Source organism: Piliocolobus tephrosceles, chromosome 17, assembly GCF_002776525.5.
Source record: "Piliocolobus tephrosceles isolate RC106 chromosome 17, ASM277652v3, whole genome shotgun sequence".
Taxonomy (NCBI): Eukaryota; Metazoa; Chordata; class Mammalia; order Primates; family Cercopithecidae; genus Piliocolobus; species Piliocolobus tephrosceles.
In genome coordinates this window covers 40,447,177-40,463,569 of record NC_045450.1, presented here as the reverse complement: position 1 = coordinate 40,463,569, position 16,393 = coordinate 40,447,177, and the positions used below count along the sequence as shown (strand labels likewise).

Genomic DNA, 16,393 nt, shown 5'->3' with positions numbered 1-16,393 from the left:
TTAGGTCTGTCTTCTTCTGACTCCGTGTCTGTCCATCCTGGGCTGGGGTCTGGACTGCAGCCTGGAGCTGCAGGGGTGCGAGGAGTACTCCCCACCTAACAACTATCCTTTGCTGCAGAGATCGTGGCTCTGTGACTCCTGGGCATTCCAGGCTGTGGCCCTTGCTGGGCCTTCTCTGGGGACAGGGTGGTCCTCTTTGATGTACTGCAGCCCAACCCTTACCCTCATGCCCTGCTAGTCTGACCCAACCCAGCCTTCCTCAGGCCTGAGGCTGGCAGAGCTGGTAGCTGATAAGCAGGACACCAGGACCCAGACAGTTGCCAGCTCTTTGAGGAGTCTGCCTCTGTCTCCTCCCTTTCCAGGTCATAGCCAAGACCAGGGCCAGCCTAGAGTAACATCTACCATGCCACTGGTCTAATGGGGGCTGACAACCGAGGGCGTACAGGGGAGCTGGGTCCTGCAGGAGGAAAGGTCTGTGGAGCCCGGGATTTCTAGAAGCTTGAACTTCCTGCCCAGGTGGTTGCATGCACTCGGGCCCAGGGAAAACTGTATTTGGCTACCCAGATCCAAATTCAAGGACATCATCCAAAGGAGGGCACCATCCTAAGGAGGGGATCCAAGAGGACGAGGAAACAGACACCAATTTGGCTTTGTGAAAACATGGTGGTAGCTGGGTTGCCTTTGAAATGGGCAGAGATGATGAGAGGAGGAAATAGACATTCATCCTGTAACAGACATGAACCAAATATACAACAGGATAAACGGTGTAACTGGTACTATTCTGAATACAATATTAACATTTAATTCTCCCCATGGTCTTATCAGGGGTCACTACTGTCTTTCCCATTTATCAAAGATAAACGGAGGCAAAGGGAAGTTATGTAACCACCCAGGGATTCACACTGTGGAGTGCTGGAACCAGGGGTTGAATCCAGGTACTGCAGCCCCAGAGAGTTGCTCTAAGTGTACATCACTTTGTTTCATCTTCCTGAAAACTCCCTTGTGGGAATCTTATTCTTACTCTTCAGAAACAAGAAAGCCTTTGGAAGTTTTACATAACTTGTTCAAGTTTTCACAGCAGTCAGTGGTAAAGCTGAGACTCAAACCCAGGTCTAGTCCAACTTCAGACCCTTCACTCTTTCCACCATACCAAAGGTCTGCAAACCACAGATCTCAGACCAAATCCAACCCACCACCTGATATTTATAAATAAGATTACTTTCATGTTACAACAGCAGTTGAGAAGTTGCGACAGAGGCCTTTACAGAAATAGTTTGCCAAGCCCTGCACTAAACTTATAGGATGAACAAAAGGCAGCAACTCTCACCTTTATCTGTCACTGTCTGCCTGACAAAGTAGCCATTTATGTCTTCATATGAATTAGCCCATCAACTTCATGCAGGCTCCCTGAGTGTATCTCATAGAGTCAGAAACATAAAGGACTTTAGAAAATCACCCAATCCAACATTCTAATTTTACAGCTGGGAGAGTCAAGGCTTAGCAATGACTTTTCCAACATGACTCAATCATCACATCAGAGTAGTTGGTCTCAAGTGGGCCCTGGGATACCAGAATTTTCCTGAGCATTGATCCCTAACAGCATTGATCCTTCCAGTCCTGTTTGAGACTGTGTGACGAAGCAATGTTCCCAGTCCCCTGCAAGAAACTCCCATTAGGTGACCAAGTCCTTATAACTCTGCAGTCTCTTCCCACAGTTCTTTGGTACCCGTCAGGACTTGTCTGGTCCCTACTCTACCCTATTTCCATAGGGCAGTGAATATAATGTGAAGAGCATTGACCCAGGCATGAGGGGACCTGACTTTGTCCATCAGTAGCTGCGTGACCTTAGGTGCGTCACTTCTCAACTGCAGCCTCAGTTGTCTCATCTGCCTAGTGTGCACAGTATTCTTGTTGCTGCCTATCTTGCAGGCCTATTGTCAGGGGAAAAAATGAGGTATTTGCTGTGGGATGATTGATATGAAAAGTCAAGCCAGACCCAGTGACCTGCACCTGTGATCCCAGCTACTCAGGAAGCTGAGGCAGGAGGTTTGCTTGAGACCAGGAGTTTGAGACCAGCCTAGGCAACCTAGCGAGTCACTGTTTCTACCAAAAATAAAATTAGCCAACTGTGGTGGCATGCACTTGTAATCCCATCTACTCAGAAGGCTGAGGTGGGAGGATCACTTTGAGCCCAGGAGGTCAAGACTGCTGTAAACTGTCATCGCACCACTGCACTCCAGCCTGGGTGATAGAATGAGACGCTCTCTCAGAAACAAACAGACAAAAAAACAAAGTCAACATAATGCAGGGCGATTGAGATTCAGAAATAAGGTCTATTGTCATCCTCATTTAGTTTGGGGTGAAGGGCAGAGACCGATGCCATGTATCATCAGAAGAGAGAGGCCCCAAGGTAATATATACTTGTGGGTTTAAAATATTTGAAAACTTGATGAATGTATGGATCCTCTTTCCCCAAAATTGAGCACAAATTCATTCAAACAAAAGTTTGAATTTAATCTCAGAAGATTCTGAAAAATTTTGAAGCCCATTCGTGAACACTCAGTTCTGACCACTCCCAAGCCACTGTAGAGAGGAACAAATGGAGCCCCAGAGAGAGACTACGTGTATCAGTGCCTTTGGGGAGGAGATAAAAATGAAGCTATCCAATCTCTAGAAGTAGGATGGGGTGCAATTAAATTGGGGAAAATTCAGAAGCCCACCAAGTGCCTAAGGTGAGGCTTATCTGTGTTCCTCTGGCTTCTCCTGCCGTGTTGTCAGCCTAGGGGACAGGGTGGAAGCCTGGGACACCAGATCCTCCATCACCCCCACAGAAGAGTTGCCCTTTCCCTCTCTGGACCAGCCGCTCTCCCCTCCTCCCACAGGACCACTGCTCACCAGATTTCATCAGGCACAAGGGAATGCTGGAAGTGCAGCTGCCTTCTGTTTGACTCACTATAATAAAGCCCAACTCCAATTTTGGGTTGAAACAAAATGATCAGAATGATAATAGCCTCTCTGGGATATCTGCCCAACTCTAATTTGTGAGGCTAAACCACTCCTACCCCAGGGTCCTTGGCATGAATATATTTGCATCTCCCAGTGCTGCTGTACAAGGCTGGTTTATGACTATAAAAAAAAAAAAAAAAAAGAAAAGCAAAACACAAACAAACAAAAAACCTAGGAGCTCCAAATGGAAGTGATCTTAGAGGTTGCGCAACCTCCCTCCCCCAATTCCACCTGACATTGCATCCCCAGGAGACATTGCCTGCTATCTGCTTGCATGTCTCCAGAGCTGGGATTACCACTTCCAGCAACAGCCCATTCTCTGTTCTGGTCGAATGTTGCAAGTTATCTTCCTGGACTTCCTACCATTGGCACCATTTCAGCACTTGGACCCACCACACACTCTCTGAGAGGCTTTACATATTTGAAGACATTGACTGAACAGTTATTTGACAACACCTCTTTTATATTGGTATCACTATCTACTTGCTGGCTTGCATTAAAAATAATCACCTGTAAGTTCACATCTTCCCCAAACAATGACAATATTCAGTTTACATCTTCCCCAGACAAAGACTTAGATCTTCTAAGGGTCTAAATGTGAATGTATCCCTCTCCCCAGAAAACTTCACACACGCACCAAATTGTGTATTTAATTCAATCCAACAGGAGGTTCTGAGTCCCTCGAAACTCAGCCTTAGAAATGAAAACTAAACTGATCTAAACCTGGTATCACTTGGTGACCTCTTTTTATTTAAAAATACATGCTAACCTCAAAGCTAAGATTACAGATTTAACCCCTTCCAATCTCCTTTTCCATAGGTTATAAAAAGAGTTATTTGATGAAAAGATGGGTCACTATGACCAGATGCTCTTCTTTACTAGTAGGAAGTTGATCATAGACTCGCCCACCTCCCTTACATAATTTGTAGCATTCCACCTTCATGGAAGAAAGAATTCAGAACTCTACTACCAGATACACAGCCCAGGAAATATTCTTTATTATTCTGGACACTTATATTTCCATGAGAACAACTTTTAAAATAAATCCAAATCAGACACAGAAATCTGCATGACATTTGAACAGTCCATGACACAGAAAGGACACAATTGAAACAGTCTTTATTTACACAGAAGCAGAGAGACAGAGGGATGAGGGCAGGCACCCCAAAGTGACTTCACATTCACCAATGTTTCAGTGGCTTCTGAGACCACAGCAGAACTGTGGATCCTGGGACTCACAGGGTACGACAATGTGTTACCCTCCAATGCCTCAAAACAAAAGGGTTGGATTAAAAACAAATACCAAGTGTTTCTGGCATCAGCTGAAAAATATCTGAGAAAGAGGAACTATTGAATGTCCAGAAAAATCAAAGTTCTGGAGGCTAGAAATCTGACATTTCTCTGATAGAGAGATCATTGCTCATCAGTTCAGTTTGGAAAATTCTTATGGTTAAGTGATGTGCTTCCTTCATTGTAAATTTAATAGGAGAGCATTATTATGAGACATGCAGGGCTTTCTTTAATGGAATGGAAACTTTCATGATCTGATATAACTCCTGATTTTAAAGACAGAGAATCTTGAAGCCCCAAAAGATGAAGCCACTATCCCCAGGCCACTCAGCTAGTCAGCTGCAGACCCAAGTCTGTAAAACTCTATGCTGTGCTTTTTCCACCGTACCACACACCTCTGTTTTTCTCTCTTCTGTGACTTTCGAAGGAAATAAACAAATGAAGTGAGTTCAATGGGCTTCTTTACTAAGAAATGATTTCTTTGGTAAGAATGTTTCAGTCTCACATTAGTAAGGCTGGAAAACAGATCATATAGCAGGAACTGGCTCCCATCTGAGTGGTAACTCCCTTTGAGAATTAAGGCAGCTTCAGGGATTTCTGTTCAACAGGATATCTGGCAAGAGTTGGTAGCTCTCCTTCTCCCTTGTCTCGTTTTCATCCAGAATGAAGGCTAAAAGGTGGGTGCTAAATAACTAGACATTGAGTAGATGTAAATGTGATGTTCTCAAACTAATATTTTACATTTCATGAAAAACAATAATTCTTTAAAAACCTGACAAAATAGCAAAAGTGTCAAGTGTCATATACAGTACACAGCACCCTTGTCCCGGGTGACCTCTGCTATTAAAAACAAGCTGCACAAAGGAAGTCAAAGATGACTTAACACAAAGTACTACTCTCTCTCCATTACATGTGGGTGGAAAGGTAAACCCAAATGGTCTCCGAGCACCTCCTCGAGAACTTCCAAGGGCTTTCTGGGTACCCCCACCCTCCCAGGGGACCCAGGCTTGGAGCCAAGTTCCCACCCCAGATTCAGGAGCCAACTTCCGCCACAAGGCAGAACCACTGCGCTGGTTTGGTGTTGGTTCAGCTAGCACCGCATCCCCGATTCACGCCGGGACAAATGTCTGGAGGCAGAAGGGGCCACATGCAGATGGCAAAGAGGAAATGGCAGGCTGTCTCGGAAGCATGCCCCTGCTCTAATGCACAAGGCTTTGCTGACTGTTTGCTCTCATTTCAGACAAGAAGACTCAGCTTTTCACATCCAACTGTTCCAAAGAGTGATTATTTTCATCAAAAGAGAGCAGCTAAATAATTTCCTCTCTGGAAACCAGCTAGAGGAAAATAAATGGCATTCTCTCCCCTCTTCCCATCCTCCAACACATTGTTCTTTTGCTAAGAAATTTTCCTTTGCTGTTTGAATGAGTTTTTACAAATGACAGCCCAGGGTTGGGTGAACCATATTGTGCAGGGAATTTCAAAATAATCTGGGCTGTGAGTCAGGGGATGTGAACCGAAGGTCCAACTTGATCTCTTAGTTGCTAAGAAACCTTGAGCAAGAGGGACTAAAATGCTGGGTCTTGGTTTTTTCACCTGGGAAATGCGGAGACAGAAGCTATAGCCCTGCAGTCCTCACTGGGCAGATGGCAGGTAATGTGCATAAAAGTGCTTTATTACCAAAAAAAAAAAAGGAAAAAGAAAAATGGTAACACGTAGGAAGAAGTTACCTTTTATGGGAGGATTCAAAGTCACTAATGGGACCCAGAGCCTGACCTGATTGTTCTCCTCCATTCTCAAGCCTCACTGTTCACAGGGCTCTAAGACACCTGCCACCTGGGCTGTCTCAGGCATTCTGCTGACCTTTTTATATGGAAAGATTCAAAGTCTCTCGATTTTCCCTCTTTTCTCTATAGAATGACCTGAGGACCCTGACCCAGCAAGGAAACCTCAGAACTGTGGGAGACAAAACCATCTTCCTGCTCCACCTTCCTGCATGAACCCTCTTCATGCAGGATCCACCAGGCTCAGTGCCACCCCAGTTTGAGGCAAAGCACCCACTTGACGTGCGAGTGCAGTGACTTCTTTATTTTTTCCCAAGATCCTGCAACAGAAGCTCCCACAGTCAGAATAAGAATCCCTCCAACAAGGGTGTAAGAGACTCTAACGATAAACAGAAACCCCTCCCAAAGATGCCACCAATTTAGCAAACGAGGAATCATTTCTCTTACTGAACTAAAAGTAACCACCACCACCACCACCAGAGGGCACCAAGTGCAAGTTTGTATCAGAAGTAGATCCAAGTAGAAACCTAGAAAGTCTCTGAAACCACCAACCTGTCCCATCCACTCTCAATATTCTCCCCTCCACTTGAGAGAGTATTTCTGGGCTGCTTGTCTCGCCCTACCCTCCAAGGTGCTACATCTAGTGCATGAGAGTTTTTGCAGCCAACTCTCCATTTCTCAAGACCCCTGGTCCACTCCCAGAGGGAGGCTGTGCAGGTGTCCACGAACAATAAATTAACATGACAGACTGCCAGGCTCCCTTTGGGCACCCACCTGGCCTTGTGAGGAGAGCACGGTGAAGACACACATGTGGCCTCACTTGGTCCCTGTCCCCGTTTCCCCAGGCAGATCTCAGCAAGTGCAGATGGGTTGCTGGGCTCCGTGTCTTACAGAGCAAGAGCAGCATGAGGCCTCAGTAGATGTGGCTTGCCACACGGCCTCTACCAGCTTATCTGATGTAGGTACCTCCTAGAACCTGCTCACTAAGGTTCATTTACCCTCTTCCTCCTGGCTCCCATAGCTCTGGGCCATCTGACCACCAAAAGCTGGAGGAATGTTCCAGAACACACAAATCAAACTCAGATTGCCCAGAGTGAAAATCAACTATGAATGTTTCTACTCAAAATCCCTCAAAGCATCTATCCACTGACTTCATTGTAGGGACAAATAAATCTAACTCCCAGGCTGAGGCTCAGACATGAGAGGGGTGTCTAGGGTTGGCAAGAGGAAGGTCTATGTACCTTCCCTAACCACCCCACTAAACTCAGCCGGATTTTGTTTGATTTTTGGGTTTTTTTGGGTGTCTGATCAAAAGCCCATCCTCTCTCTGATTTGGTGGACTAAGAACTTCTGTGCCCAAAGTCTAGGCAAATGTGGTGGAGGTTTCCGACCTCATGAACCTAGCTTCGGCAGGATCCCAAAGCGGGAGAGATTTTCCCCAAAACAATGGGGACAGGACACAAGTCATTTTCCTGTTTGTTCCTCTCCTCTGAGCTAACAGCCCCCAGGCCAGATGCACAGAAGGTGAACAAAAACTACAGTCACGAAATCATTTGTAATTGGGAAAAGAAGAGAGGATAAGAAATGACAGCTTCCAGGGGCGGAATCCCAAGACGGTGTCCGGGGTGGGAGCGAAGCGGATGCCTGTGACCTGAACATTGGCATGAGGTTCCTCCTTCTCCTCCAGGCAGGCTCAGATGGCCAGCCAGTGTTGCAACTGCAGTGAAAGACGGCGAGGACTTGATGACATGGTGGGGACCGACAGGAGCAAGGGCCAGCTGGCGGGGGCAGCAGGAAGCCGAAAGGAGGCAGAAAAATGCCCCCTTCCTTCACGGACCTCAGGGAACATGTAGGTCGATTCCCTAATTGTCACAGAGGCCCAGAAAGGGCAGCAGAACCTCCCCAAAGTCACACGGCAAGCCTGAGGCCATGGGCTCGCAGGGAGCCTCCCTGTCCCCCATCCCGATGTTTCTAAAGGGAAAAGGCAGGTCACACTGGGTTTCTGGGTTTTCTGGCTGTGAGGTTCAGCCTTGGGCAGTGCACAGCAGGAAACAGTCAGGGCCCACCTTTGTGATCTCCACCCCAGAGGTTTAGGCTGCACCCACCTGAAACTGTCTGACATCCCTCTGAGCCACCAGGTGGTGCTCGTTCTCCGGCGTGATGCCATAGGCCAGTCTCTGAAAGGAAGAGAAGGGGAGGAGGCCTCAGCTTGGCCCAGGGACACCCTTCTGGCAGCCTGATTGCACCCCCAGATGAGGGCCACCTGCTGTTTGACCCTGCAGCCCCACGTGGATAGCATTCGGGGTCTGTACAAGACACCTCCAGCCTTGTTTGTGGAGCTGGTCCATTGAGTCATTCATTCAGCCACTGTTTCTTGAGCTGCCTACTGTGGTCAGACATGGGGCTAGGCCCTGTGGATCCAGACTTGAAGGAGACCCACGCAGTCTCTACTTTGGGGGAGCTTACAGCCCATGTAAGGGACTGGCAATGAACAAACACACACATCGTCTTAGACCCAGAATGGCGAAAGTGCGGCAGGGAGAGTGTGGAAGGAAGCCTCTGGCCCTGCAGGGAATCAGGGAAGCCCTCCTGCAGTGGAGGCACTTGTGGGGTCTCAAGCCGTGTGTTCTGAACCAACAATTGATCACTGATAGCGGGAAGCCTCTCCACTCCCAGAGTGTGGAGAATAGAAGGCTCAGGTCCCAGTTCCCATGTCTAGAATGAGGTCACTGAACACTGATCCTCCCAGTGACCAGGAACAGAGGTCCCCAGACTTAGGGATTTCACAGACAGGAAACATATCACAAAGAATGAGGGTGGGGACTCTCTGTCTGGCACGCCCTTCCTTGAGTTTCTGCGCAGCTCCCAAGGATGCCTTCCATCCTCATTTTATCTACCTGCCCTTCGTTAGAATGTGAACTCCATAAGGGTAGGAATTTTTGTCTAGCGCCTCGAATACTGCCCAGCATATATCTGCGTCCCAATAAATACCTTCCAAGTGAGTGGATAAAGGAATGAAGGAATGAAATCTTTGTTTTGTAAAGTAAGGATATGAGGAAAAGACTACCACTATTAGTTTACGAAAGAAAGGGTATTTTAATCAAACAGGAATGACATAATTTCAGAATAAAGGGCACTGTTTCCTAAATATTTATAAAAATGTGTGTGTGTGTATATGTATGTATATATACACACATGTACATATATATACACATGTATAAATATTGACATATATGCAGAATGCATAGAAAGAAAATATAGTTCGGAAATCTCTGGTTTAGGCTGATCAGATTATTAGGTTCTGGAAAGAGGCAGGTGAAAACCAGAAGGAGCAGATCACAGTGTGCTTGGATGGGGAGAGCTGGGACATCTGGGGAAATGACAAAGCTTAGACGGAGACACGAGAGTGAGCTGGGTCCAGGCAGTCTGTCTAATCAATCCTTAGTGAACTTCAGGGCTGAGCTTACCCCCAAGTAACATGTACTGAACACCTCCTGCGTGCCAGACACTGTGCTAAGTACTTCCTTTTTTCCGGGGTAGGTAATACTATCCTCAAGACACAGATGTGGAAACTGAGGCTCATGGGGGAAAATAACCTGGGCAATGAGGTGGGTCCATCTGACCCTAGTGTCTGTGTCCTTCCGTCTCCCTGTCCCCACCCCAACAGGAATGAGAGTCCTCCCGTCGTCCCCCTCAGCCACCTCCCACCCTATTCCCCTGGGGAGGCCCAGAGCTCACCTCCCAAAGAGAGCCCTGCGTGCTGAGGAACTTGTAGATGACGTAGATGGGCACCAGGACCATGGAGGACAGGGCAATGCCCCACCCCACCCAGTTGGCCCAGGGCGGGAAGATGTAGTCGTCGTAGGTAAGTGGCTTGAAGTTAATGATGCTGACCACAACCACGAACTAGAGATGGGCAGGGAAGGAAGAGAAAGGAAGACAGGGCAGGAGACAGACAAGAAAGGAAAGAAAGAAGGAGGTGGAAGAAAAGTGGGAGAGAAATGAAGAGCAGTGAGCATCACAGCAAAGGGAGGAAATAAGGAAGGAGAGAAAGAGAGAAAGAGAAGGAGAAATGAGAAAGAATCAAGAAGCAAGTGGAAATCAAAAGGAGGCAGATATGACAGGGAGCAAGAAAAGAGGAAGAACAGAAGGTGATTTTGGAGGAGGTATAACAACCCCCAGGGACCTGGCCCCAGCTCAAGAACCCCCGAGTAAGGTGGATGTCTACCACATTATCCACAGGGCCAAACAGCCCAAGTGACCCTTCTGAATGACCAGGACCTCTGGATCCCAGAGCCTCCTCCCCTAAGAAGCAAATATCCCCACCCAGCTGCATCCTGGACACAGCCCCCTCCCCACACACAGAGCTTCCCTGCAGACACTACACACCAGGAGGAAGGCAGGACTGACGAACTTCCAGCATAGTCTCCAGTATAGACCCGGCCTGAACCCCATCATCTGCTGGATGTCGTTGCTGAACCTGTCCACTCCTGTGCACACACAGAGCAGGGCTGTTACCATGGCCCCCGCGACAGCCCAGCCAGGGCCAGGTCCTCTCATGAGGTTCTGGCCCGAGCTGGAGAACAGGGCAGTGAGGCGAGATGCTGACACACAGAACTTGGGAGACTTGGGGATAGGCACTTTGTAATGCAGAACAAGGGAGAGGACAAACTCTAGGACAGCATCCCCTTTCATGTGCCACCCCAATTAACCTATCAGAGGGAAACCTGGGCTCAAAGAGGTGAGGGGATTTGCCCCAAGTTCCAGAGCTAGTTGGCCTGACTCCAAAGCCCAGCTCTTTCCTCTTGCTCTGAAAATAACAACAACAACTATGCATACAGCGCATTCTCTGACTTCAATCTGATAGGAGAGCCCAGACTTTCCCATTGACTCTCTTTCTGAGTGGCAGCAGAGTGAGAACTAACATGTTGGTGTGACACTTGTGGGGAAAAACAAACAATGAACACATTTAAGGGTTTGTAAAATATTCTCTCGGTTCATTCCAGAATAAGTTTGCCAGAAAAAATACAGGATACCCAGTTAAGTTTGAATTTCACGTAAATAATGAAAAAAACTAGTATAAGTATGTCTGATGCAATAGTTGGGCTATACTTACACTAAATAATTGTTATTTACCTGAAATTCAAGTTTAAGTAGGCAACCTGTGTTGTGTTTGCTAAATCTGGCAACCCCCTGGTAGAATGAATTATATGACTCAGGGGTCAGCATTTTCCTAAGGGTTCCTCTTTCAGGAGCTAATGCTGGATACCTCAGCGGCCTTTGCAGCCTCCTGTTAAAGGCAGGTTCATCCAAAGGTGAGCCAAGGATTGAGATTTGTTCCCAAAAACTGACTTGCTGGACTCTGGAATCTTCGGTGGCTGTTCTGGAAATGGAAGGCCTCTCTGCACCTCCAGATTAAAGGATTCTAGGAGGACTGGGAGCTGAGGCTTTTCCACACACTCACATACCATAAAACCAGGAAACTCCGATGGCTTCCATGAGGACAGCAAAAAGGATGGAGGTGCCCGCAGCAAAGGTGTCCAGGAGGGTCAGCACATAAATTCCACCCTGGTACAGGAAGAGAAGAAGCCAAGAGGTCCTCTTTGGTCAAACGTGGAAACTGATTGTTGTGTCCATCAACTCTTACCTGCCCCGTCCCACTTGCTCAGAACCCTATTTGAGAACACAGGGCATAGGGTTGTGGTGCTGTTGAACTGACGTCACAGTCACCTCAGTTTCAGCCAATAAAGAGTTAGTTGGGTTCCAAAGTGACTTTTGCTGCCCTTCAAGTCAATAAGCAATAAACAGAGCTGCATGGAATCCTCAGCATCAGAGATGGAAGAAGACAACTGGGCCTAACGTTAGTGGGTCAGGCCGCTGAATTGAGGATGCTGGATCCCACATTGTTCTCCCTGAGCTCAGCCCCAGTTCCAAGGCTAGGAATGTTTGACTTTATTGAAATGCAGCCTTAGAGGCCCCCAGGTGACCAGAGACCAGCCCCTACTCACCTTGGTTATGCAGAACAGGGCAAGAAGGAAGGTGCCGAAGGTGACGCCAAATGTGAAGAGTTTCCGGTGTCGCTTCAGGACCTGGAAGTCGTCTGCCAGGCCCGTGATGATAGCCTCCATGCCTCCCATCTGGAGGGAACCAGGTGGGGTGGGGTGCGGGAATGAGGGTCTCTCTGGACCTCAGTCTCAGGCCCCAGGGTTCCTAGCACCTCCTGCAGCCCAGGACTCACGCAGGCTGCCTTGCCTCTCTTGAGAAATCAGCACGTCCTGCCTTCTTCCCCATCCTCTTGTCCCATTTCTGTCCTGTTCTGAGGCAAACTCAGAACTCAGAAACTATGTGGGAGAGGGTAAGGGTTAAGTCAACTCCTGTCTCCCCTACTCAATAGCTACCTGTCTTCTGCCTACTCAGCCGGAGTGAGTACAGATAAGCTGATAGTGGAGTGAAAGCAGTAAAACACCAAAACCCGTGTCACACATTTACATGTCAATAAGGGTCTCTGGAAACAACTCCTGCAGAAGAGCTTCTAGTGATGAGAACTTTAGGCAGCAGTTTTTGATAAGGGTTTTTGGCTGCCTTTCTAATGATCAAGCAAAGTGGTCACTTCAAACTCCAGACTCTTAGAGTCTGAAAGGGTCTCATATCCCACTGCTGTGGGCAGATTGCTTCCTTATAAGGACACTGTGGGGGTAGACAAGAAGCACACAAGCTACCACTCTCCTCTCCTCTCCCCTCCTTTTGGCAGACACTGTTAATCAAAATCAGTATTCTTCATTATAAGCCCAGAAGCAGCCTCAAAATCCTTCTCAACACCCTGCTCCTGGTAGATCTGATGATTGAAAGCAAAAGGCAGTGGAGGGAAACCCAAGTGCCAGCTCTTCCATAAGATTTTTTGCAAACTTCCAGGCATGATGTACTAAGTAAGGGTAGACATATCTGAATGTCAGTACAACAGCACCACAACCCTATGCCCTGTGTTCTCAAATAGGGTTCCGAACAAGTGGGACGGGGGCAGGTAGGCATAAGGCTGACTTGTCTGAAGTCTCTTCTTACTTGGATTTCCAAGATGTCAAAGGGATTCCTATGGCTCTTGGCTTTGGCCTAAGTCTTATCTTTTTGAGTGAGGACTCACTTTTTTTTTTTTTTTGTCTGCATTTAAATAGGGCCTTCTGGAAACAACTATTAACCTGGTGTTTGAATAGTGGGAACTTCAGGCCCAGCACTGTGTGTTGGGGAAGGGAGTCAGGCCCAGTGGGATGGGGGACAGGTATCCTGAGCAGGGTCACTCACTGAGCTGTCAAGGCCCAGCGCCAGGAGCATGATGAAAAACACGACAGCCCAGAATGTAGATCCAGACAGGGTAGAAATGGCCTCTGGATACAGGATGAACACTAGGCCAGCTCCTGTAAGAAACATCAAGGACTTCATCAATGGCTGAAACCATTGGTCTGAGCTGCATACAGTAGGGGAGCATCTGCGGGCCCAATTGTTCAGTCATGTGTGGGTGGACAGAACGCAGGTCTAGAGATAACAGATGAAGTCAGCATGAACTTAGAGCTCACCTGTGCATCGGAGGGTTGACCCCCAACAGCCAAGCTGGAGAGCAATTCCCTGCCTGGATAGCTACAGGCTACATGCTGCAAACCCCACCTCCTGTACTCTACAAGGGATCTACTCTTACTCACAAAAGCTTGGGGTCCTCAGAAACCGCAATTCAATTGCTCACTAGCTGGGTGATGCCAGACAACGTATTTAGCTTGAGTCTCAGTCTTCCCATTTGTAAAGTGAGTCTATTGACACTTGCCTGGCAGCCTTGTGAGAACTAAGTGGAAGTATTTCAAGTGCTTAGCCCAGGGCTGGTACAGACAGGACATTCCAAAATCTGTTCCTTCCACCCTGACTTGCAGGGTGCATGGGGCCTGGGACTGCTTGGAATTCCCACTAATAACCTCAGGGGAAAGTCAATCATATTGGTGGTTTGGACACCTCAATGGACAGCCTCGCGATCCTACAGCCATGTAAGAGCCATGCAGCCAAGAATAAGGTGGGCTTCTCAGCTCCCTCCTCAGTGGGCTGGGGCCCAGGAGGGCTGCCCACCCACCTTCTGTGGCCACATCCTCAATGTTGACCTTGTGTTCATGGGCCATGTAACCGAGGATGGAGAAGATGGCGAACCCAGAGACGAAGCTGGTGATGCAGTTGATGCTGCTGGTCAGCAGGGCATCCCTGCCGGAAGAAGCACAGTGAGGTCAAGTCCCTTGACACCCTCAACCCTATGCATTGACTGCTGGGCTGGCTATAGAACCTGCAGCCTGGCCCCAGCATCAAAGGCCATCCCCCCTTCAGCAGCTCCTGCTGCCACATGGATCCAGGGCCCCACCATCACTGGTGCAGGAAGTAGGCTAACTGCTTATGGATGGAACAGCCTGATACCAGAGTCTACTGGCAAGCTCCTGCCAGGGAATTGAGTCACCAGTCTCCTTCAACAAACCTTCCATGGCTGCTCCCCAGTGCCTCCAACTCCTCATCCTGTCATTCAAGAGCTTTGCGAAGAAGACCCAGCCTTCCCTATACATTTATCTTCCAAGACTCCCAAGGTGTACTCTGAACAAACCATAAACTGGTCCATAAACAAACCACTTCCTTGCATTTGCCTGTGTTGTCCCCCTTCTCCCCCAGTGCCTGCTGTCCACTCCACATCTGCCTAGCATAATCCTAACTATCCTCCAAGGCTCATCTCAAATTCACCTCCATGCACTGGTTTTCTTCTGTCAGGGGCTGATCACCCCATTTCCTTACCTCCCTATAGCCTGTCCCGCTGGTATGAATTCATCAGACTCTGTCATGTACCAAAGACACTGTGATTCTGCCTTAAGCCTTGGATAGAGTGTAATGGAAGTGGACCCAAATTTGTGCCTGTGCCTGAAGTCCCCACAGCACTGGGCCAACAGGAGGTAGCATTGAGTGCTTCCTGAACTGAGCTAGATCATGGCCTTCTGAGTCTCAGTCTCCTATGGAGTCTCACGTCTGACCCTGCCAGGCCCTCAGCAGCTGGGTTATTCCACCCCTGCCTGCCTGGGTATCTGATGGACAGAATCCATACTGAAATCTTCACAGTTCTGCTCTGTCACAACTACTCATCTCCCAGTGCTGGTAACCTCAACTTTTCCCGTTCCACACCCCACATTTGTTTAAGAGGCATCCTGAAATGAAATGTGGTCATCAGAATCCTTAGAGGACATGTTCCAGTTTATAGAATGCCCAGGATGGTTCACAAGAAGAAAATTTCGCTTGCCCAGGGAGAGTTGGCTTCCAGACCAGAGCCCTCTCTGCCATCCCCACAAAAGTCAATCCCCAGGATTTAGAGCTTCTCGGAATTCTGAGAAGAATCTTACCTGTAACAGTTGTTGTCAAATTTGTTGTAACTGGCAAATGCAATCAACACTCCAAATCCAGCCCCCAAGGAAAAAAATATTTGAGTTGCGGCATCAATCCACACCTGAAACCAGCAGACAAAAGCCATCAGCCTCTGCTTCCTACACCACTGGAACACCTCACTGCTCTGGAAGGGCTGAGAAACCCTGGGGATGCTCTGAGACCAGAGGAAACATGGTCTGAACCAGAAATGGGCAGCCCTGGCAACTCCTTCCCCTGCATCCTGTACAAAACAACTGCAGAGAGAGGCTGGGCCTCTCTAGCATCTCCCAGCTTTGGGTAGTTATGAGTGAGCTCACCCTGTAGGAACTCATTCACTCCATTTCATGCCCTGATTTTCAAAGAAAGTTAACAAAATGAAAAGTTCTAGGCTAGAGTGTGAATGGGGCAAGAACACAGGGTTATGGCCATCTTAGGAGTTACGGAGACGGCATTTTCAGAAAGTGAGGACCATTCCTAGTAGTCTTTTACAAGCCATAGACAATGGTGACTCCTTGGGGGCCAATGGGGCTTACTTATTCCATCAGTTGGGTGATAAAAGCACATGGCTGGAGGCCTGAAGATCTGAATTCCTTTCCAACTTCTCTGCCTCATGTTCTAGCCCTGGTCAAGTTCATTTCTCTCTGTCTGTTTCCTCATCAGTATAATGGGAATAATTACACTTTACCCGCTCAGACTAAGAGCTGAAATTCAAATTTTTTTTTTTTTTTGTAAGCCAGGGTCTCACTCTGTCACCCAGGCTGGAGTGCAGTGGCGTAATCTTAGCTCACTGCAACCTCTGCCCCCTGGGTTCAAGCATCCTGAGTAGCTGGGATTTCAAGTGCATGCCACCATGCCCTGCTAATTTTTGTATTTTCAGTAGAGACGGGGTTTCC

At 48.0% G+C, this 16,393-nt stretch overlaps 1 protein-coding gene across 3 annotated transcripts in view; it reads right to left on the bottom strand.

Annotated features, from left to right (window-relative positions):
• Positions 1 to 4,897: 4,897 nt before the first annotated feature.
• The window catches only part of SLC6A2 (solute carrier family 6 member 2), a 49,588-nt gene continuing 38,092 nt past the window's right edge, over positions 4,898 to 16,393 (bottom strand). For 2 of the 3 annotated variants that reach the window (XM_023209845.2, XM_023209846.1), the window contains 9 exons: positions 15,479 to 15,582; positions 14,185 to 14,309; positions 13,374 to 13,486; positions 12,086 to 12,214; positions 11,546 to 11,645; positions 10,467 to 10,567; positions 9,816 to 9,983; positions 8,183 to 8,254; positions 6,355 to 7,794 (listed from right to left, as the gene is read on the bottom strand). In XM_023209845.2, coding sequence (XP_023065613.1) covers positions 7,771 to 7,794; positions 8,183 to 8,254; positions 9,816 to 9,983; positions 10,467 to 10,567; positions 11,546 to 11,645; positions 12,086 to 12,214; positions 13,374 to 13,486; positions 14,185 to 14,309; positions 15,479 to 15,582 — 936 coding nt within the window. In that variant the 3' untranslated portion in view covers positions 6,355 to 7,770. Of the gene's footprint in view, positions 4,967 to 6,354; positions 7,795 to 8,182; positions 8,255 to 9,815; positions 9,984 to 10,466; positions 10,568 to 11,545; positions 11,646 to 12,085; positions 12,215 to 13,373; positions 13,487 to 14,184; positions 14,310 to 15,478; positions 15,583 to 16,393 lie in introns of those variants that run through there. The other variant, XM_023209844.1, reaches the window with a different exon arrangement.